This window comes from Strix uralensis, chromosome 4 (assembly GCF_047716275.1).
Source record: "Strix uralensis isolate ZFMK-TIS-50842 chromosome 4, bStrUra1, whole genome shotgun sequence".
NCBI lineage: Eukaryota > Metazoa > Chordata > Aves > Strigiformes > Strigidae > Strix > Strix uralensis.
In genome coordinates, this window is record NC_133975.1 from 47,052,520 (window position 1) to 47,074,865 (window position 22,346).

The following is a 22,346-nucleotide window of genomic DNA, read 5'->3' on the forward strand; positions in this document are numbered from 1 at the left end:
GAAGAGCTCTCCTTGTAATTCAGAATTCCATCAACTCACCTGAATTCTCCCAGGGCATCCATGACACGGCTGATATAAACCTGCACTCTTTGGCTGGATTCTGCTATTTTTCTACATGAGATCATGGCCTTGATTAAGAGTTAAAGACACAAAACAGCTTCTTAAAGGATTCACATGCTTCATTAACATGACAAAATAATTAAGATCTAGCCCCAGTGCTATATAGCCACTCAGGACAGCAATAGCTGCCAACCTCCCTCTACCTCATGAGAGACCAATCCCTAAGACTGGACACAGGGAGAGAACATTTTTGAGAGAGTGAGGGGAAGACAGCAACAAACATTTTGTGTCTCTCTTTTAGTGACTGCATAAAAGGATAGAATACCATCATTTCCACAGTCTCCAGGGAGTCAAGAAAACCTCTTAGTGAAATATGGTGAGAAGTTAAAAAAACAAAAAGCCACCCATAGCATAAAACTCTCCATTCTCATTCTGACTAGAAAAGAAACTGCACCTCTTTTTCAGCAAATGCTGAATTCCTACACTGGGCTCAGGCTCAAGACTACATGTGTAAGGAGGGAGGGAAGCTTGAAACCACGCACTTTCTCCCACTCTTCATCTATCAGATTCTAGAATACTTCATTCTGTTTGACACTTATTTTTCCACATTAAGCCAAACTAGTATTCTGTACCTTTTCTATCGCATATTTCAGCTTGTTCATATGAGATTCAAAAAGAGGAAAGTGAGAGAAAAAGAAATCCTGGAAGTTTCTCTGTGCTTCTTCTTTTTCAGGCAAAGAAAAGATTATGCTGATTGCAATTTTTTTCCTCCGAACCATTGCAGGATTGGAGCTGCAGCTTTCATCAGCCATACTAAACATTTCTTCGGTGGACCTGTAAGACAGATTTGTTAGGACAGTTACCGATGTATTGAGAGGTAATTCATCTTTTATTCATATCTCTCCATATAGCAGAAGGTAATTCATTCTTAGGTCTCCTTTGACTGACTACATGCGACTTTGCTGTCACCTGTCTTTGAACAGAGGATACCCAACATTTTGATGGATAAGACCTATGTTTGCTCAGATAGGAGGAAGGCAACCCCCAAAGAGGCCATCAACTCAAAGTGGCATGAACACTTTCCTCTGAACCAGAGGTACTACAGAATCCCTCCTAGATTTATCTTTAAGGGAGGTTAAGAAAAAGGGAATGGATACACAATGCAAAAAATCATTAGCAAAAAAGGTTAAAGGTAATTTCAGAGCTGTGAACTGTATTCAGCACTCAAGCTCCCACCTAGGTGCTCAGCCATGATGCTCTTGAATCTGTACTGCCGCTCATGAGGGAAGTTAGGAAACATGCTACCTATACTGTTTCAGCATCTTAAGATGGATGTTTTAAGGCACTTACCCATGCAAAATAAAACTTTCTATTTTAACTGAAGACAAAATGTCACCACTTAGTAATTACTGTGAAAACACAAACTCAACGCCTACAAATACATGTGTGCCTAGCTCAGAGTTGGATATACTTTAAAATGCTTTGCTTTCTGAAAAAAAAAAAAAAAACCAAAACAACCCAAACCAGTGGCTACTTTACAACCATTATTATTTTCCCTAGTTCTGTTTGTTCACTTGCTAGTTCTGCCACATTTCTTTCAACAGTTATGCCATTTTTCAATATTACACATGGGTTGATACTGGGATCAATACTGCTCAATATCTTCACTACCAGCCTGGCCTGTGGATCAAAACACACCTTCAGTGAGTTTGCAGGTGACAGATGCAGATGTGGAAAATGGTCAGTACAGCAGAGGGCACTGTCCAGAGAGGCTATGGAGTCTCCATCCTTGGAGATTTTCAAGACTCAATTCAAGTTCCACAGCAACCTGATCTAAATTTCAAGCTAGTCCTTTGCACAGGCAACTGATTTGGATGATACCCACAAGTCTCAGGCCAGCATAAGTTCTTCTGTGATTACACAAAAGGGTGGCAATCCCCTTATTCTGTTCCTCCATAAATACCTGCATTGCAGTACTAGATATTAATGCTGCTGGATTTACAGAACTATTATTTTTCTTGCTTAATGTTTCTCAATCAACTTCACTGAAAAAAGTCTTTTAAAAGTGTGTATGTATATATATATATATATCACTGAGTAAAATGGTACGGTCAAAATGTCTTGTGGAAGGAACTTTAATTGAATAATGGCTTTTAATCCACTGAGAAATTATAGGGAAAGAAGGGTAAGAACAGACAAGAAAGCCATTAGAATGCAAATGGAGACATTCAGAGCAGCAGCTCATATGGAAATAGCTTGGTTTTGGAGTTTCTTTGTAAGTTAAGACTGCAACGTCAGTGAGTGGTAATTAAAAGCTTGAAGGCTTTTCATATCAGAACTATCTTGAAATGGAGCCTGTGGCATTTATAGACCACTATGAAGCAATTAACAAGAGGGAAGCCTGAATGCTAAGCATTCATTCTAAGTTCATTCTAAAAATAAGTGGTTTACAGCTTAATTGGTTTGACAAAGTTAAATATACAAAAGTTTCTCATCATTGAGGTATGAGTCCAGGAATAGAGGAAAACACACACAATAAAACCCCAGCAAAAGACAGCTTGTGGGAAACCAAAGTTCAAGACAAAAACATAACCTCATTTGAACTTCAGGAACTTGCATGCAGAGACAGAAATTCCCAAGGAAGTAGGGAAAGGATGGTCAGTCAGCATCTAAGAAACATCACAAGCTTTTGTACTGCTTCCCAGGAACAAAAATTGAAGAATTTAGGTCTGTGAGAGAAGTCTTCTCAACAAAGCTGCTAATCTAGCTTGCCTGCCAATTGACTACATGGAGTTCCAGCTAGACATCTCATTTTCTTTGAGCTATTGGCCTAAAACATCAGTCACAGAAACTGTAGAATCTTGGCTGTACAATCTGAAGTGCAAACTCTGCTGTCACTGAAGCATTCAACCCGAAGCCTACTGTTTCTGTAGCAAGTAATCAGAAAACAAGTATCTGAAGAGGCTTTCTGGCTTCAAAAGAGCCTCAAAATTCAAGAGTAGTTCTAGACAGTGGAAATAATAATGTCCTGTTTCCAATATCTTTCCCCAGCACAGACTCTCCAACGGGGAAGAAACACAACCTACTTCCTACAGTGAACAAGCAGCCCAAAAAGGCTACTTTCCTCTAAACAATTTGTTACTTCCTTAACACTTTGAGGAAATTTCTATTTGTGAAACTTCGGCTACTTCTTAAACTGGACTGAAATTATCTTATTTACTCTAAATGTTTTACATGCAACCTTATTTCTTTAGGAAACTACTCTAAGTAGTACTTGAATTCACTAAAACCAAAATGTTTACTAAATTATTCTCAACTGCAAGCATGATTTAGAAAGCATAACTGATACATTAGCACCGCTGCACAATTCTTCATGTTAAAAATTATTTGGTAAGAATATCCAGGGAAAAGCTTCAAGTGCTGACACTAGGCAAAAAAGTCTTTTCAAAAAGGTTTTGTTTTTACTGACCACATATTTCAACTGGCAGCTTTTAAGCTTCTCTTAACTGGAAACAGTGAAGAGGGAGAGAGGCCAAACAGGAGAAATTTCTTGTAGCTCTCCACTAATTCTATGCTGTCTCTGGGTGCAGGTGGATGAGTACATATGAACAGATAATCGAGAACCATTTGCTATTTTGCAACTGACAAGGGAAGAATTTGCTTATTGGCTATGAAAGGTCTGCTGCATTCCATGCTTTGTTATGCCACTGAGCTACAAAAGCTAATAAAATTCCAAAACAGAAGCCAAGGTTTTTTGATCACAGCTCTTTTTTTTTTTTTTCTTCCTGTTTTGGCACAAGTCACATCAGGAACAGCCTGTACCAGCCAAGAGAGTAGTCATGGACTATTACTCCAAAATTTCAGTAACTGCTCACTAGTCAGACTTCACCATAGTATAATGCAATTATGTCAGCAGTGCTGTTACACTCCCTTTCATCTCAACAGGATGCTCTGCTCCTTCAAAACCAGTTTAATTTGCTTTTCAGAATGTGGCTTCAGACACAGCCTATATGTTCAATAAAAGTAAGTATATTTCAAATCAGGCCTTGAAGTTCGTATCAGCCAAAACTTGATCTTTCTTCAAATTGACAATCTTACATAATATGCACAGAAGTTAGACTGAATTGAAAGCATTTAATAACAGGATTTGTCCTTTTAAAGAAGAGAGGCTTAAGCTCTATTTAGCTCAAATTACCGCCAAACAGCTGTTGTAAGAAGAAAGGTGTTTCACTCACCACCTTGGAATAATTCCATTCTCTAAACTGGTTGTCTGACTTCGGAGCCAGCGACGTTGGTAGCTGCTAGAAGATGACGATGAAGAGCTTGGAGATGGAAAGGGAGTGACCAGAAGACTGCTCAGAGATGCTATCAAGAAAACAAGAAACCCCACATATACTGAGCGACAAAGAGTGTTGATTAAATATTTTTCTTCGTACTCTAACTGGGAACAAATTCCCACAAATTGCTCCAGCTTGCTGATCTTTGACATAAATAACTTGCAACAGGACACACAATTATTTTAAATAAATCTTGCTGCCCAAGGACATTCTTTTCAGTCAGAGATCTTCCCTACTAGAACATACTAAAAAGTCGTCTTACTCTCATTAAAAGCATTCTGTCCTAAGAGGCATTGCCCTCCCATTACAATAGACAGATCTCTTGATCTCCTTTTCCTATTCAGTGCAAAACCCATCTTCTCTTCCCGTGCTTTAATAAAAGATCCAGCCTTATTAACCTTAAATCTTGGTTAAGAACCCAGAAAATCATGGCTGTAAAAAAAGAATATCATTACAAATATTCTTGCATTAAGGCTTGGGGAAAAGCAGAAGGAAAACCACTTAGCAGATCAAAAAAATTTTGGATTTATTGGTCATAAGGTGCCTATATTTCGGGTAAATCATCGCACCAAAGACTTGTAACATAATTACAAAAGCAGTCAAACAAGACAGACAGCAGATACCTGACCGAGCAATGCCGCTGTCTCTGTCCTCATTTTGTCCTCTGCTAGGCATGTCAACAGGCGTGCTGTGTGCTAAAACAAATAGAGCAGATAAATAGAAAAATATTACATAAGTCATCATACTATTTGTCAGCATTTAAAAAAAAGTTTAAGTTTAAAGGTCATAAAACAGCGAGGTTACATCCTGTACTGTTACTCCAAATAAGCAGTATGGTGTGAGCAGATGGGGCAGCAAAAGGTATTCCCATACTATCATGTTACTAGAGAAAGTGTGTTATTTGCCCCAATCTAAAAGCTTTAGAAGAAGCTTAAGAATGTGAACACAGTTGTCGTTATCAGATATCAGATATGCTTTGAATATAAGGGCTGTTGGTACCCTCATCTATTACTTTTAATATTTTTTTGTAAGTGCAAGGTTGTAATTCTACACAGGTTAACATCATAATGAAATAGTCAAATACAAGGTTTATTAAGCTCTGATTTACTCCCCAAGCAGAGATTTACTATCCACAGGGCCTCACAGTAAGAAACATTCAGACTATGTTGTATTACATAATGTTAGTAGTGCAGAGTCACCCAAATTGTAGAGCATGCAAGATTTGCAAAGGCTGTGAAGAAACTGCATTGGTATTCCAGTTCATATTTTTGCAATTAACAGAACTAATTAGGCCTAAGATCTACCCACCTGCATGGGTCATCAGTATGCCTGTAAAAGCAGACTTTACACAGTTTAAAGTTTTGAAAATTAAAGAAACTGATATTGTTAAAGAAAAAACCTTAAAGCTTCCCAGACTTAGCTCAAGTAATTCTGAATGTCTGCTATCAAATTAAAAAAAAAAAAGTAGCAAGAGGTCAAAGAAGAAAAAGCTGTACACCAGCAAGACACCTGCATACTAGCAAGAAATCAGGTATAAGCCAGGAAACATAAGTTCTCTAAGAAACATAAAGGCTCATTTATTATTAAAAATACTGCATAAAAATACCTTTAGAATTAAACACAGGAATTAGAGAAGAAATATGAACAAAAAGCAATTTAGCTATTTTTTTTGGAAGAAATATTTTTAAGTATAAGCCAGATACATCTGTTGCCACTATTTTAGCCCTTTCTGTTTCTAGAGAGTAATTATGTATGTCCTGCAAGGATTCAGAAGGAGCTGGATTTGTGTGTGCATATGGATGGGTCACACTGTGGCTGGCATTCCACACAAACCTGCAAAGAAAGAAGCACTGCGGATGAGCCGGAGGGGACCTCCTTCAGACACACCCTGCAGCAGTTTGCTGCTACACAGCTGTAATACACCTAGGAAACAAAAGCAATGTAGAGAAAATGCAATGCAAAAAATAAAACATAAAAAAAAGAAAGAAGGTGACGCACAGGAAAGAAACCAAACTGAACAAACAGATGGCCTCATGTTGTCAGAAAGACATAGAACCTGGATATATTTACCTAAATTACTTCCACTGCGACAGGTTCCCAAACCATTCTGATTTGAGCTCAGCTTTCCCAGGCTAGGATCTTGATTGATGTATTCAAAGCTATCTTGTAAGCTAAAAAAGGGGAAAAAGCCAGTGTTCCTTAAGAATGTGATCAATAGGCATTAATATTATCTTGAGAATTAGGCTCATTTTATGGAAAAATGGAAGGCTGAAGATTAACTTCACAATCAAACTCAAGGACCAGTAGGTTTTCTGAACCTGTAAGGCAATAGGCATTTATTTTCTTCATAGGCTCCCTCTTTGAATTATTAAAAGCTTATGTATGTCACATTTGGCATTCAGTTTATTCATATTTGCCCATTTTGGGGACAAGGAAAAAGGGAACAGATGAGAAACAATAGATCCTCCGTTGTTGTTGAAGGAAACAGAAGTGGGGTACAGGGACACAAAGTTGTCTCAACATATACCCCTTCTTCACCTTTCTGGCAGCAGGAAGATGGATGCTTTGGTTGTCCAAAGCACCTAACCTCTGAAGTTTATTGCATGCCCTGGACAAATTAAGAAGCAGAAACTCGGAGAGATTTTATTTTTTAAACTTGGGTGGCCTGGCTGGGATCTATCAGGAGAATCCTTCTCCATGCCTGCCATTTCTGATTTTCTACTAGACTTTTCTACTTCAGCTAAGTCAAATTTAGAAGTAGTGACAGAAGGACTACAGAACGAGAAAGAAGGAAAAACAACTGCATTGGATGGGGAAGAAAAAAAAAATATGTTCTTACTTATTGTTGCTTCCACTGAAGCTTCCTACCCTGGCTGAGAAGACTTTACTTATCATCAGCTGTGGGGGAGAGCTGAAAGGATAAACAGTCATTTCAGTGAGTCATCAATTCCAAGTGCCTGACAAGAGTGCGCATTACAGAAAAGGACACTCACCGTATGTAGTGAATTTTCAAGGTGGAGCCTTTGTAACTCATTGCCACTGAGCCAAACATCATTTCTCCCAGCATGTTGACATCAGAGGCTGGTCTGGTGTACTACACAGACAAGATGGGAAGAGCAAGGTCAGTAATAACTTGACATACTATCTCAATTTAATATACTGCCATAGTGCTACATTTTGAATGCAGAATACAAATAAATTCTACTTTTCCATACAAACTAAAATCCTGTGTGGTTCCCACGTAGTAAGTGCAAGTACAAGCAAGTACAGCTGGAAGATGTACTCTGTTTTGCTCACCAGATAGGCATTGTTACCCTTGTTCCAAGGTAACCTCCAACGGCATGAAAGAAGAAAAAAGATCTACTGCATTTCCAAAGAAATAGCTGTGTCCAGCAACATTCCCATGCAACAGAGTGTTTGATAAAACCTGTAGGTGTTCACAGGACTTAGATTCTGTGGTCTGGATCCCCAAGCATTATACACTGTCTTCCTTAATCAAAGGAGTAAATTCTCCTTCCCTGTCGCTATATAGAGAAAGCGTCTTGGAAACATTTTTGACTGGAAAAATTGTGAAGACTGTGTTTCTAAGTATAATCAGACTGATTTCTTATTTTGTTTCAAAGACTGATCATCAACAGCAAATATTAAGAGAAGTTTGTTAATTCTGAAGGAAATCCTTTACCTTCTAGTTAAATATAATTTTTTCTCCCTTAATCTATACATGCTTCAAGTTACATTTTTCTAGATGATTTTACTGAGAAACAGCCAGAGTACCTAAAAAATAGTTTTCTTAAAAATTTTCTTAAAAATTTCATGATATAGTACGACAAAAGGGACTCTCAATATACCATGTTCAACAGCTTCTTCAGAACTGACCTGAAGCATAAATAGACATCTTTCAAAACAAGAACAGAGAACAGTATAGTGCTTTTAATGACTTTCACAAATAATAATGCTATTAAATACCTTTTGTAACTGTTTCAAAGACAAGACCAAGATAGACCAACAGGTTAAGATGTACCCACATGTTCTTAGTCTACAACACTTTAAAGATAGGGTAGATATCTCAAGATTCAGATTAACTTGTAATATACTATAACCAGTCATTCAATGCATGTAAGTTAAGGCTTTCTATACAAACTTCTTCAGTAAAATGGATAAATACAAGCAGGAAAAGTAATGAACATTACCTGATACTTCGGTATCTGTTCTTTGATATTTTGCATACAGCTTATTGAGGGACTATGGGAAGAAATATTGTTGTTCCCATTGCTTGCTTGGCAGTTCTTGGCAGATGCCTTTACAGAAGCATCCTCTGCCATTTTCTGTGTCAAAACAGAGCAATATGATGAAAACAATGAAAGCAAACATGAGAACTCTCATCTGTAAACATACCATGGCAAGATTTTTCTTAAACTACAGGTAAGCAACAGAAATAAGATGCTCTTATTTGGTTCAAAAACTATGTATCAGTTTTAGAACGTTTTTTAAAAGGCCAGCATCAGAGAAAGTGCAGAATTATTCTCACATTTATATTGTCAGACAAGTTTTCATAGTATCACACAGAGTAATTAATCTAAAGTTCCACTGGAAGATCATTCCCAATTGTTATGAAATGCTCTGTGTAACATTTGCCAAAGTTTATGTAAAGAAAATACCAGCTTATGGGTCGCTTACAAACCAATTTCTGTAATCATCTGCACAATTAACCACCCAAATTGCATGTAACTCTTACTCCCCAACTGATTAACAGATTTCTTAAACAGAAGAACAGCCAGCAAAAACAAGGGGTGAATAATGCATCATTTGGTAGAATTACCAGGTTGTAAAATTTATTTGTTAAACCTGTAAAGGAGTTGTGTAATAAAAAAAAAAAAAAAAGAATGCTTAAATCCAGATGACTTTAATTGTTTAATTCAAAGTTTGCTCTCAAATCACTGTTTTAACAACATTTTAGAACTGATCAGAAAGGTGTAAAGGAAGTCTCAGAAAGATATCAATTACATTAATGCTATTCATACATGTTTCATAAGACAAGCTTCATTTGGATTTGCTTAATACAATTTTCTTGAACAAAACTCAATGAGTTTCTTATTTTCTTTAACAGCTGCTTTTTTTTTTTTCATTTGAATGTCCATGAGATGTCAGCTAAAAAGGCCACATCATTGCAAACACACTTCTCACACGCACTTGAAATTATTTATATAAAGGGAGCAAAACTGCAACCTTGCAGCAAGGAAGCTCCTTAGAAAATCTTAGAAAGCTTATCTCATACTCTTAAACTTCTTATATATTTAAGAAATTCAAAATCCCTTAAAGTGTATTAATGTAAAGATTCATTCGTTTGGTGCATATCAGAACAAGCTTATTTTTATAAGTCTCATTTTGTATCAGCGTGGTTTACCTCATTGGGAACGTGGAGTGGCAGAGATCAACTACATTTTTTTTGAATGTCAACAAGGTACATGTAGATAGTTTACAAAAAAACAGACAAGCAGGCAAAAAGAAATATTAATAACCTAGATGTTAGTAAACAGTATCCATAGCCAAATTTACATCACATATGTTGGGCTCAGCAAGACAAGAAAGGGACAATAACAGAAAGTTAAATGGAAATAAGAGTAGAATCCAATATTCTGCACGACTGATTTTTTTTAAGATGAACAGTTTGAATACTAAAGAGCAGTAACCATAGTAAATTTTAAAGTATGCAAATCACGATGACATGATGATGAAATGGGCAAAAGGAAAGATGCAGAAGAAAAAGAGGAAGCCAAGAAAAGTAGAGTAGATGATCTGTCATTTTTTTAAAAGTTGAGTTTAAACTACAGCGATAGTACAGCTCCCCTATCTATTTAAAAAATAAGCCTAATAAAGTGCATTAGAAAAGTAAAATCCTGGCCTTTTATATCCTATATTTGCACTCCTTCTGTGCAGTTTTTCTTGGTGTAGTATTTATGTACTATTGCTTATTTAATCCAATGGGACTGTCATTAGTGGTTTAGAAATGCATCAGTGTCAGTAGTCACGTGTTTAATGAGCTATTGACAAAAAATGCGTAATAAAAGCAGTCTGATATACACCATCTGCAGAAAGAATTGGAAATTAGATTACAAACACTGAGAAAAAATGCAGCATACTAAGCAAACATATAGTTAAATGGAATAGAGACCTGCTAGTTCCTCCAGGTAAGTTTAATGCATATTTTGAAGACAAACAATGTATTTGAATATTCAGTGTGCATAAGCTTTACTGTATTTCAGGAAAATGGATAAACACACATACACTTTCTTGACTTCAGTTTAAACAGGACTGAGCTGGAGATTAATTTTGTTTTAATTTTAAATGAACCAAGTTTTAGGCTTGCTGTGTGATAACATACTAAACAAATGACCAAGCATCAATATCACTTTATGTGTTTGCATGGCATTCAATGTACTTCGGCTGTTTTAAAAGGGTACCTAGATTAGTGTCTGTCTAGAAAACAGATTATAGACTGCATGTGTTATGAGGGAGGTTATAATCTGTTTTGCCGAGTTTCTGATAGGACATTTTGTAGTTAACTTTTAAGTATTCAAGTAAGTAGAATAATTTGAGTATTTAAATGAAGCCAGGAATATATTTCTTCCTCACATACTGTGCGTTCTAAACCAACTTTTAAGATACAAATTAACAACCTTTATTTGGCAGTGAGAGGAGGAGAGGAAGAGCAAGATTAACAGACCAATCTGACCCATTTAACCTCATAAGTAGATGATCAGTCAGCTGACGATGCTCAGTCTTACTGATTTGGCACAATGGCATATTTGCCAGGGGACTGAAATAGAGATTGCTGATTTTTTAAAGCATCTTCGTAAGTAATTTTTACAAGTCACAACTACTCGTATATAACTAGTGATTCTCCAATAAACCATGCTAGTCTGACAGGTGAAGCTGCTGGTTATAACAAAGGCTTTAAAACAAACAAAAAACGGAAATAATTCTACACAGAAGAGAAACACAGAGCTAAGAAAAAAACCAAAACTACCACAAAACACAAAATACTATTGTTTTACTTGTCTTCAAATAACCTAAGTTTGCTGGAAGTGTTACTCCACAGTTTGTGTGCCTGGAGAGCCGCACAAACAATTTGCATCTTGACAGCATCTACTCTTGCTTCTATGTGTGTCACCAAAACTTACATAGCCATATATTGCCATGTGTCAGTCTTACACATTACAGCATGATTAGCCAAAGTGGAGTTGTTTTAATTCACATAAAACCAACAACTTTACTAATCCAAACACCCAAGGAAGACAAGCACATTTAGAGACATGCTAGACAACACTGGAACAATGGGACTGCACAACCAGGGCTAACAACAAAAAGCAATCCCAGACAACATTAAAAAGGCTAAGGAAATACTCAGTTTAAAGGGGTATAGACTGCTTTACTTAAAAGCAAATCAGGTTTAAGTTTCAATACCTATATTATAAATACCAAATAACAGATGTGTTCATAGGCTATTTGGAATCTAAAATACTCTTGTTGCAGCGATCACATAATCGAGATCAAGTGAAAGATCACAAGAAAGATTAAGAAGTTGACCCTGTCATATTAAAATTCCTACTTTTGGGAAGAGAAACAAAAGAGCAGTAGGACAAAAGCAAAATTAGCATTTCATACCTGAACCACAGCTTCATCAATTTTGCGGACTGCTTTGGAATCAAATAAAACCTGTCTGCCTCTCCTCTCACAGTCTTGGTAAACTATCAGGCGGATTTCATTCAAGTCAAACTCTGAAGAGGACCAGCTGCAGATTATAAACACAAGATGTTAAAATAGTGTGCTTACTTTGCAGGCTTACTTAAGTGAAGAAACAGGTATTCATCAAATACATCTTTTACTTGGGATTTACAAGAATCAGGCTGTAATCACAGACCTCTGACCAAAGAGGAACTCAAGGCAGTATCTAAGCCCAGTGGCACTCATACACAGGCAGGCACAGCCAGACCATTTTTCATCCAACCTTTCTTCAAAATTTTCCAGAAAGGGAACACAAAACTTTGTCTCAGCAATTGCTTCAGGGCTTAACTACTCTTAAATTTACTCCCTTCTCTGTACACAGTCTGGATCACCCTTATTGCAAGGTAGGTGTACTATTTTGTGCAATTCTCTCAGTGTCAATAAAGAGCAATGGATTGCCAAACTCTTTACTACAGCCTTTCACAAGCTCAAAGCTTACACCCTCCCTCATCCTTCTCTTCTAAACAATGCAAACCCAATTCATTTTGATCTATTCCTGTCAACATAAATGATGATTTTTCCAAAGTTTAATTCTTGAAACCGAAAGGTTTATGTTGTTCCATTATTTTTCCCATTTCTTTTCTGAGATATTTCAGGGTTTACAGAGCAATCATAGATTACCAAGACTTGATCTCCGACTACGATGAAAACTCATTAGTAGATGAAACTGAGATACCACTGACATTCAACCTGAAGCAAAACACTCTCCCACGCCAGAATCTGCCTGTTTCTCAGAGATACACCACAGCACACGGCTTGCCTCCTTGCGCTACCACAGGAGGCTGAGGAGCACAACTGATCATGACTGCAATGGCAAGAGACTTTATTTCCCAATTCCAAAGGGAGTTTGTCTGCACGTCAGAGCATGGAGGTTTGCTTGGCCTCAGGTTCAACTACAGAATATACTTTTCATGTTATGTAGCTGACAAGCTGGAATTAATAGGAAAAACTGACTACTGCATACAGCAGTGTCACACAGGACTGGTGCTCAGTCATATTGCCTCATCCCTGACCTGGACGGACTGCATCTAGGGGGTGAGAGTACAACTGTTATTAATAGTTCTTGGTTTAACAAATTGCATAACAGACTTCAGTCAAGGCCACACTGATCTCCCACCCAAAAGGATGTTTCATTTAGGAATTTTCCCAAACTATGCCCTACAGAGAACGAAGGTAGAGAATTAAAGGAAGAGCACAAAAACTCTATTCTGCTGAAAGACAAGAATTTCTGAAGCTATTTCTTTTATTCCATGCTCTGTTAACAGACATAAATCAATAGCGAGGTAAACACCATCAACTCCTGCTACAATCAGTGAGGTAACCATGGGCAACTGTCTGAGGAGCACACTCAGACACTTGCAAATTTAAAATCATAAGTAAATCCAGCTTGCTTTCTTTGTGCTTCATCTTGCGTTTCAGAGATCAACTCCCCTTTCTATGTAGCTAGAAAGAAAAATAAGCCTAAATAGGCAACTTTTTCAAAGCTGAAAGACCTCAGTCGGGAAGGTTTTATTCTATTTTTAAATAGCTTGGGACAGAATAAGCCAGATACCTTACGGTGGAGATAGGCACTCTGATACAAGTATACTCTGTACATAATATACAAGGGTCCAGTACACATCAACGCAAGATCATGGAACAATGCTAAATGCTGTTTTGCCATTAACAGTGAGGAAACTTGCTAATGTGTTTTTAACATGTTGCCTCCAAAATACTAGGAGTGCCAGGCAGATTTCTTTTCAAGTCCCCCCCTTCAAAAGGAGTCACAGCATTAAGTGAACCTGCATGAGATCAGACCTGATACCATTGTTGATAGTTGCCCAACAAAGATCCTACACACCTCACATATACAGAGAGCTGCAACTACACCATCTGTTTTAAAAGTCTGTTACTAGTTTCTCAGCCCACTGCCTCTTCAATGCTATTACAAAATCCAGTTATACAGAATACAGAGAAGTCAGAGTCATCAACAGAGTTCATTCTAGTCTGCCGCATGAATCTGATGCTCTTCAGTACCAGGTACTCCGAAACCTCTTTAGTTATACAGCTACCTATTTACTTACATAATTTCTACAACAGACAATACCTGAAGCAACTCTGCTGCTTTCTTAGAAAGACCACAGGTCTTCCCTCCTTTTAACAACAAAAAGGTACATCTCTATGGCCTTAATTTAAATTCTATACAAGAGCAAAGCCTTATTTATCTCCAGGACCAGCACAGCAGGATGCGTAGTTGAGACCACAGGACTGCAACTCTAAACTGAGAAAGATTCATTTCAGGCATGGATTGAGTCAATCCAGCCCTGCACCTGCCCACCAATGCTCAAAGCATACTGAATGCTTGTGTTGCATGAATTTAGGTTTCCTTATGAACAGGTGAACACCCACATTCTGCACTAAAGCAAACTTCACATTGTTTGTACGGTGCCAACTTCTGTACAAGACATGAACTGGGTTTTATAACAAATGCTGAAGTAGAAGCCAGTTTAACAGCCTGCTGAGGTGCCTTTTCCATACAGCACACTAGAATTAGAGACTGCTGGAATCTTTCAGAAGTTCAGATTCTAGTACCAGACAGCAACAAGCTAAGAAGTTAGAAAAAATCTATAGTACAGAGCTTTATGTGACTAACAGACCAACTCTAGGGAAGTAACTTCAGATAACACTTTTTACATTACTAACCAAACATCAAACTTATGTTTTAATGAAGTCTTTTGCTTTCAGACTTTGAATTACCCAGAACACCGATGCAGTTTCTGCAGCAGCTCTATTACAGAAGAGATCCATCCTACTAAATCCTCATTTGATAAGATCCAGCATATCTATAGGCAAGTTATACATGCATATAAACCCACAGTCTCATTACTTCCACGTGGAATCTAGACCAGGCCCAAGACTGGTCAAATGACCGGGTTGTTTTTCCCTGTCACAAAAGCTGATGAGCAGACTGCTTACAGTACTTCCACCCTTTATTGTTTAAGCCAGCTTACATAACATACAGCCCCCAAAACAGGGACAGTGGGAGTATTTGGTCATCTCCCAATAGCAGTGTTGAAGAATACAGACAGTACACAGACTCATTGTGTCAGCTCCATTTTCACATGCATAAAAACTAAAACCCCAAACCCGTTACTTATCTCTGTATCAGCTTCTTGCTTATTTAACAATGCTGAAAATGCATGAGCTTCTTTTTGTTTCCTCTTCACATACAGTTTTTGAAAAAGAGATAAGATTGCCTTGCACAAAATATCAGTTCATGAAAACACCCCACCACACTTCTTTGTATAGCTTAACATTCCTTTAGATGTTAGAAAGTAATAGCTTAAGGGTTTGACTAAGAAGAAAAACCTTTCACTCTTCCATGAGTTGTTTCTAAAAAGTAAGACCAAATTGTCTGAAATAGGCCACAGAAATATTTTAGCCTGGTTTTTTTCTTAAGGGAAAAAGGCTCCTATGCTCACAGGCAACCTATATGCATACAGGTTCACCTTGACCAATTATTTGTTAATTCACTAATCAATTTCAACCACCAAGTTTGACTAAGGGATACATATTTCTATCCTCCAGAAATCAATAGTGAAGAAAATAACAGACTTTCCCCTCCCTCTCCAAAGCCACAATATGAGCTAATGGTAACTTTAAGGCAACAAAAAAACCTCATGATGCATTTGTGGGAGATAGGTAGAGGATCAGGAAAGAGAAGATTCTGAAAGTGTTATGTGAAAAGCTTGCACCAGAATTTGCACGTTAACAGATTGAATTTCTATTATTAATTCTTCCACTTTTGGACTAGAAAGCAAACCCTCGAGACACTTACAAAAGTGTTTTCCAGCTGCACCACATTATGAGATTCTAACAGTCTACTCCATGTCCAATTATAACATATATTGATGTTTATTCACATCAAAATAGCTTTTCACCACTACTCCCGACACTCTCCTACTTCATGTCTCAAGACTCAGTTGTTTTCCTTACACTCATTTGGTAAAATCTCAACTGGCACACTGTTGATTGTTTCCTTTTTCTGTTTCTGTCTAGAACAGCTCACCCAACCATACGTAACCACTGAATGAAGCTATGTGAGAGTTACATAATACAAGTAGTTTTGCTTATGTACCTACTGCTGAAACTGTTACTTCTGATAACAAAACTATATAGTCCCCATGGTAAGCTTCATATTTCTTATGAGTGTTTAGCAAGAATAAATGTGCTACAATCACTACTTTTGGATAACAACTGCTGCTTCTTTCAGTCAGCTTAAAAGTTTTTCTAAACACTAACTGAAACATCATTTGCCTTAGCCCTGTTTCTATAAAAATCTTCTCATTCTCCTTACACAAGAAAGATCTTACATGTTTTGATTCCTTTTTAAGAACTACTTAATAAATAGAATGAAAAAAGATCTGCGCTGAAGGAATACATATTGATAAGTGACATAAAACAAATGTTACAAATAAAACTAATACAATAATAGCAGGCATTTTTTTCAGCCACCCGAGTGTCAATGTACTGCAAAATGACAAAACAGGCTTCTGATAACATTACATCCTAGAAAGTAAGGAAGTGACTGACAGCTGAGATGTTTCACTTTGGCTTATAAACAATGCATTATGCCAGGTCCTGCATATTCTTAAAAATTAGTTGAAGTGATTAATATGAGCTTGTGCAGATGTTCATATTTCAGGTTAAATGTGGCTATTTTGACTGAACATAGTGTTTTCTTATTTGACCACAAAAATAAAAGCCCCACATATCCTTTCCCCCCTTGTTCTAACTACATGAGCCTTCTTATTACTCATGTCTGCTCTGGTAATTGCTGGACCCTTCCATAAACGAACCGAATTCTCTGCAGCAGAAGTCTGTCCCAGCACACAAAAGTGGATCAGAAGCATAGCTGGAAAAAGGAAGGAAGAAGTAAAAGGCAATGGAACCTCCACCTCTTGGTGGCAGCATGAGTTATACTAACTCACTTCATCCCTGAAGCTATATACCTTCAGGAAAGAGCACAAATAAAACATTCCCTGGATATTCCAAATAAGTATTGAGGCTTGTTAGAATGTTAATTGAGTTCTCCTCAGTTTTCTGCCTGCTTAGAGAGCTGAACTGACTCCCTAAGGGGAGCCAGTTCCAGAAGGATTGGAAAGGCCAAGGCCAGCACAAGGGGAAAAAAGACAAGAGCATTATGCCAGAAAGCAAAGGAAGAGGAAGCAATGCGATTACTCCCTTCAGCGTCAGCAATCTGAACAGCTCAGCTTATCTAGCCTCACCTTCAGAGTGGATCTGTCCTGCATGTGGAAGATGCTAGAACTAATAAACTTTATCTTCAAGTCAAAATAAAAAAATAAAAATCAAGATGTCCATGTTCATCCAACAGGAAAACCAGGTCTACTAAAGATACTAAAACAGTATGGATAATATTTGTTTGTTTGTTTTGTTGGTTGTTTTTTTGGGTTTTTTGGTTTTTTGTTTTGTTTTGTTTTGTTTTTTGTTAAGAAAGCCACAAGTTTGGAACAGCTTACAGATATCCTGGCAAGTTTTCTCCCCAGATTCCATATTAAGCTTAAATTTCCTTTATTTTCTCTTAAAGTAGCACATAAGCTACTTTATTCTGCCTTGTTCAACATTTTTTTCATTACAGATACATCAAGGCAAGGAGATCTCTCCTACTTAAGGGAAAGCAGACTCATTTGTTTCTGGAAAAGAAGTCACAAAAAGTTTGCCCCATTCTGCCCTGGATCAGTATTTTCAGTTAATATAGAACTCCAGACCCTGATCTTTACAAAGAAAGCTTTTGGTTCACCTTTAAAATAATCAGCATGCATGCAATAACTGAGGAGTGACCTATTAATTTATGTTCAAAAACTACTTCGACTGACATTAAAATGTTTTTGAAAGTGACTAACCACTCACTACTTTAGTGTCACATCTATAGGCTAGAGAAATAAAAAGGTTGAAACATACCTATATACCTATCTATAAATCTATATTTTCCTACTTCTTAGATCAGAAATCCTGAATGTAGAATATTCATTCTAACACTCTTGGTGTTAGAATTTGGAAAAAGCTGCCCTGAACTGTATTTGCAACAGTTATATAGCAGAAAACACTCAGGCATTGGAGACATGTTGGCACACATCTGAAAAAGACACCACAAAGAAGTCAAAGAAACACTATTCATATTCCAGATTACTTTGATGTAACGTTTGATCTAGAGGTCATTTACAAGTAATGCAGAGGGTTCCCCTCTCCCTTCTTCCCCCACTTCACAACATTCTCTCCTGTCTGCTCTGTACACTTACTACTTGACCCACTAACACAGGAGGTGGCAAAAAAATAAAAGAGGAGGAATTAATTAGAAAACTAGAAAGAGAAGGTAAGATTATTTATCTTTAACTGAAAAGAAAGGCAATTATCTTTCATGCCTCAGTTTGCATATACATAAATCTTACACATCAGAGTCAAGAACGTAGATTCAGTTTTAAACAGGGAAGACTTTCTGGAGCGTCAGTCACCATCATCAGCAAGAATAAGCTTCTAACACAACTCTTGCTGTTATTTACAAAATAACCTTTCAGGTACATGATTATGTATCTAATATTAACTAAAAATGTCCATTCCCTGTCAAATATATATCAAAAAAGTTACATGCATACCTGTTTTGCAGAAGTCCTGTCACTTTGCTCACACAGCTGACACTTTGATCTCTCCAAGATTTTTTAATCCTTTCATCCAATTTGGCACAAGACAGATTATTTCCAAGTGGTACTTCATTGTTGTTTCTTACTCTTTGTATTTGTCCCCCTGTTCCATTTGCAGCTTTTGGTGTACCCCCACACATTTTCTTTTGCTACAAATCCTCTTGTAAAGCTCCCTCAAAGAAATTAAATACCCGCTGAAGAGATACAGCCTCAAGCGGATTTCTTTACTATAGATCAACCATTAACAATAGTAATTTACCATCGGCTTTCTTCCCTATACAGACACACAGTCTGCTGAATTTCCTGTTAGGGGGAAAAAAGGCAGAGAGATCTTCATATATTCTATAAGCCATTAATGCAGAAAGACAGCTGTAGCTAATGTACTGCTGCAATTATTCCAGACAGAGGAGTAGACATGACTTTCAAGTTTCAGAAGCCACTGTAGACTTGCTCTTGCTGCCGTTCAGAGTTTTTCCTACCAAGCCTGGCACAAAGCTGTAGCAGATACAACAGCTAATATTGACTTTAACTATGTTTGTTTCCTGGTATGTGATTAGGTAGCTAGCAATTATGTAGTCACAAGACTGAACCATATGGCCTCTTAAACAAAAAAAAAGCATAGTTGCTTTTGCAGTGACTCGCCCTTAGTTGCAAGGTTGTTCTAACACTGGCTACAACACCCTGTTAATGGCTCTCATGTGAGCAAGTGTCATCTGACAACCCCTAGCAACCTCATATAGCTTAAGAGCAAATAAGAATCTGTCATCATTGCCATATGGTTATCAGTTTAAAAAAAAAAAAATCAACACCAAGAAACACACTAGATATTCTGCACTGTAATGCTTTTACTTTTAAGGACAAATAGTATTTACACTTGGCCAAGAGTCCGAAACTACTATTTTGAAGAGTTTTTTTAAAAAAGTAGAAGGAAAAACCACCACCAAAAAAAGGTTGTCACAGACATCAAGTTGGTTGAGGAGATTTTATAGCCATGTGCCTATTAAAACAATTTAATAGAAGTACTGATGACAAATGTCATAAAACACTTCTGACCAGGAAAATTCATGTTTTTAAACAGAATGAAGGAATCTGATGTTCTGTTCAGACTCAGGTAATTTCACTGCAGAACTTCCCCATCCCTGCTTTAAAAAAAGCTATCCATACATGTCTGCTCATAATTCATGTATTACATAGCTTTTCCCCCATCAGTAAAATTTTAGACATTTTATAAGATGAAGCCGTAGTGCCATTTCCCTTCCAGATTAAAAAGGGAAAATAAACTCACGAATGGTCACGCAGAAACACAGCAGTGGAGTTAGAAAACACAGTAAGATTTCAAAACCTAGTGAGTGCTACGTGCTACCTGCTAAATAGCACAGCACTCTTCTTAAAAGGATTTTGTAATCTCAGTAAACCCCAACCTCTAAACATTGGACAAAAGTCAAGCAAGGTTAGGCTGAACAACTTGCTCAGTTGCAGAGGGAAGCCTACAGCATTAAAAAAACGCTCAGTTTCAATTCCCAGAGTAGTGACAAGTACTAGACCACAATCAAGAAACAAGTGAAAAGCCTTGGCTTGTTCTCAAGTTATTCAAACGATCTAGGAGGGGGTGACTCCTAGCCATCACCTCACTGAGGAGGACTACTTTAAAGACCAGTGTTCCTAGCTACCTTTGAAGTGCGAATGAAACAAGCAACATATGCACAGGTTTCTACACTGAGCCTAAGATCAGCAATCGGTAGCCTTCACTTCTGTTCTATCTTCTTGCCAAACAAAAACCAAAACAAAATTCTGAAACATTCAGTTAAATGACCACAACATTGGATTTGCTTCACAGACTAGAACTCCTGTAAGCTCACTAACTAGACATGCTTCACAACACTATCTCATCTGTAGATGAAGCTATCTGTAGAATACTATAAATCCCAAAATATCTCAGGAATTACCACTGAAAATCCACAGAACTGTTTCTGAACAACAACAAAAAAATGCAAACACACACATGGAAAATACCCTGAGTCCAAGGAGTGAATAATAGAGAAAATGGAAGAAAAAGTCCTGCTCTCCAGTAATCCTCTGGGAAGTAAAGTTTAACCAGTCTCTTTCTAAGCTATGTGACAGCATGTCACCTGCTCTGTTTGTAGGTCATTTCCTGTCCTTCATCTCCACTGCCAGACAATTGCCTAAATGATTTCAACTCAAGGTAATACTTTAGCAAGAAAATTTGGGGTGGAGGAAAGCGGAAATGTATACAATGGAGTTATCTAATTAAGAGTAATTTTATGTATAAGTTACAGCTGTCCACTAAAACTTACGCACTGTTTTCAAATCTAACAGAATATTTGCAGAGTCCCCTGTAAGGTTTTATTTTCCAAACAGCTTTTAGAAGCAGGCTAGAGAAACATACGAAAAGAGAAAGTTTGAACCATAACTGCTGTTTCAGTGAGCATTTGTTTTTGCAAAACATACACTTAGCAAAACTGATACACAAAAAATGCCTATGACCCAGACATTCAGTGTGAGTGCCAAAACACATGTTTAAAGGTGAAGCGGAATCTATTTTCAATTGCTTAACAATTAATTTCCCTCTTGTAGTCTGTTGAATAGCTTATGTAAAAGATGTAGGTTCCCTTCCTCCCTCCCAATTTGAAGTATTTACCCTGCATTGCTCCTCTTTTTAAAACCTTGGATACCGAAGAGTTGTGCTGATGGCACACCACATTCTTTTTCCAGGATGATCTAAAGTAGTCCTAATATGGTAAAGCACTATTAACCTCAGATGAACCACCTTGTTCAAGCATGATACATAGTTACTAGTTTCACACAAGTTAGGCGGGATACATTGCAGATTAGTCATGCAACAAGTGAAGGAACATGGTACTTGCAGCACTTGTGTCACAGTTTAGATTTTCCTGTAGAAAGAGTTCTTCTAGTGGAGAAAAATAAAGTTCTCTGTATCAGATCACTGTACAGAAAGGTTACTTTTTTAAAAAGATAATTCTATATGTTACTGTATGAAAAGTAAAACAACACTGGATATATTTGTTCGCTGAAAAGTTAGAATTTCACAGATTCCCTGCTTAGGGAAAGAGAATATACTGGATTTCTGCAAGATGGTAAGCATTTTTCATCATCTTTGTTGCTAGAAAGCAATACCATCACACACATGCACAAAAGATGACCACAGAAACCACACACACCTGATAGAGGCTAACAAACAGATCTGTACAAGTTAAAGTCACTATAAATTGCACACATCAGCTTTCCACACGCATCAAGAACAGCCTATTAAACCAGTGTTTCACAACTCGGCCAACTTCAGTAAGTTTGGATTCACTGTTCATTGGCTTATCTACAAGCCAGAAGTTTGGGAGCTAGGTTTCATAGAGTGTCTCAGCGATAATGTAAAAAAAACCCAAAACACCCTAACCAAACAAAAAACCCAACAAGAACAATGTGTTTGAAG

General features: G+C 37.3%; 1 protein-coding gene across 14 annotated transcripts in view; it reads right to left on the reverse strand.

Annotated features, from left to right (window-relative positions):
• The window catches only part of FNIP2 (folliculin interacting protein 2), a 104,710-nt gene that overhangs the window by 69,442 nt on the left and 12,922 nt on the right, over positions 1–22,346 (reverse strand). For 8 of the 14 annotated variants that reach the window (XR_012628728.1, XR_012628725.1, XR_012628727.1 and 5 more), the window contains exons 1-11: positions 18,836–19,361; positions 12,063–12,189; positions 8,588–8,722; positions 7,391–7,491; positions 7,237–7,308; positions 6,468–6,568; positions 6,231–6,320; positions 5,021–5,092; positions 4,296–4,425; positions 693–894; positions 40–128 (exon numbers count right to left, since the gene is read on the reverse strand). Coding sequence is in view for 8 of the 14 variants with exons in the window: in XM_074866578.1 (XP_074722679.1) it covers positions 40–128; positions 693–894; positions 4,296–4,425; positions 5,021–5,092; positions 6,231–6,320; positions 6,468–6,568; positions 7,237–7,308; positions 7,391–7,491; positions 8,588–8,722; positions 12,063–12,189; positions 18,836–19,020 (1,304 nt within the window). In the remaining 6 variants the exon portion in view is untranslated. Of the gene's footprint in view, positions 1–39; positions 129–692; positions 895–4,295; positions 4,426–5,020; positions 5,093–6,230; positions 6,321–6,467; positions 6,569–7,236; positions 7,309–7,390; positions 7,492–8,587; positions 8,723–12,062; positions 12,190–18,835; positions 19,362–22,346 lie in introns of those variants that run through there. The other 6 variants (XM_074866579.1, XM_074866580.1, XM_074866582.1 and 3 more) reach the window with 6 other exon arrangements.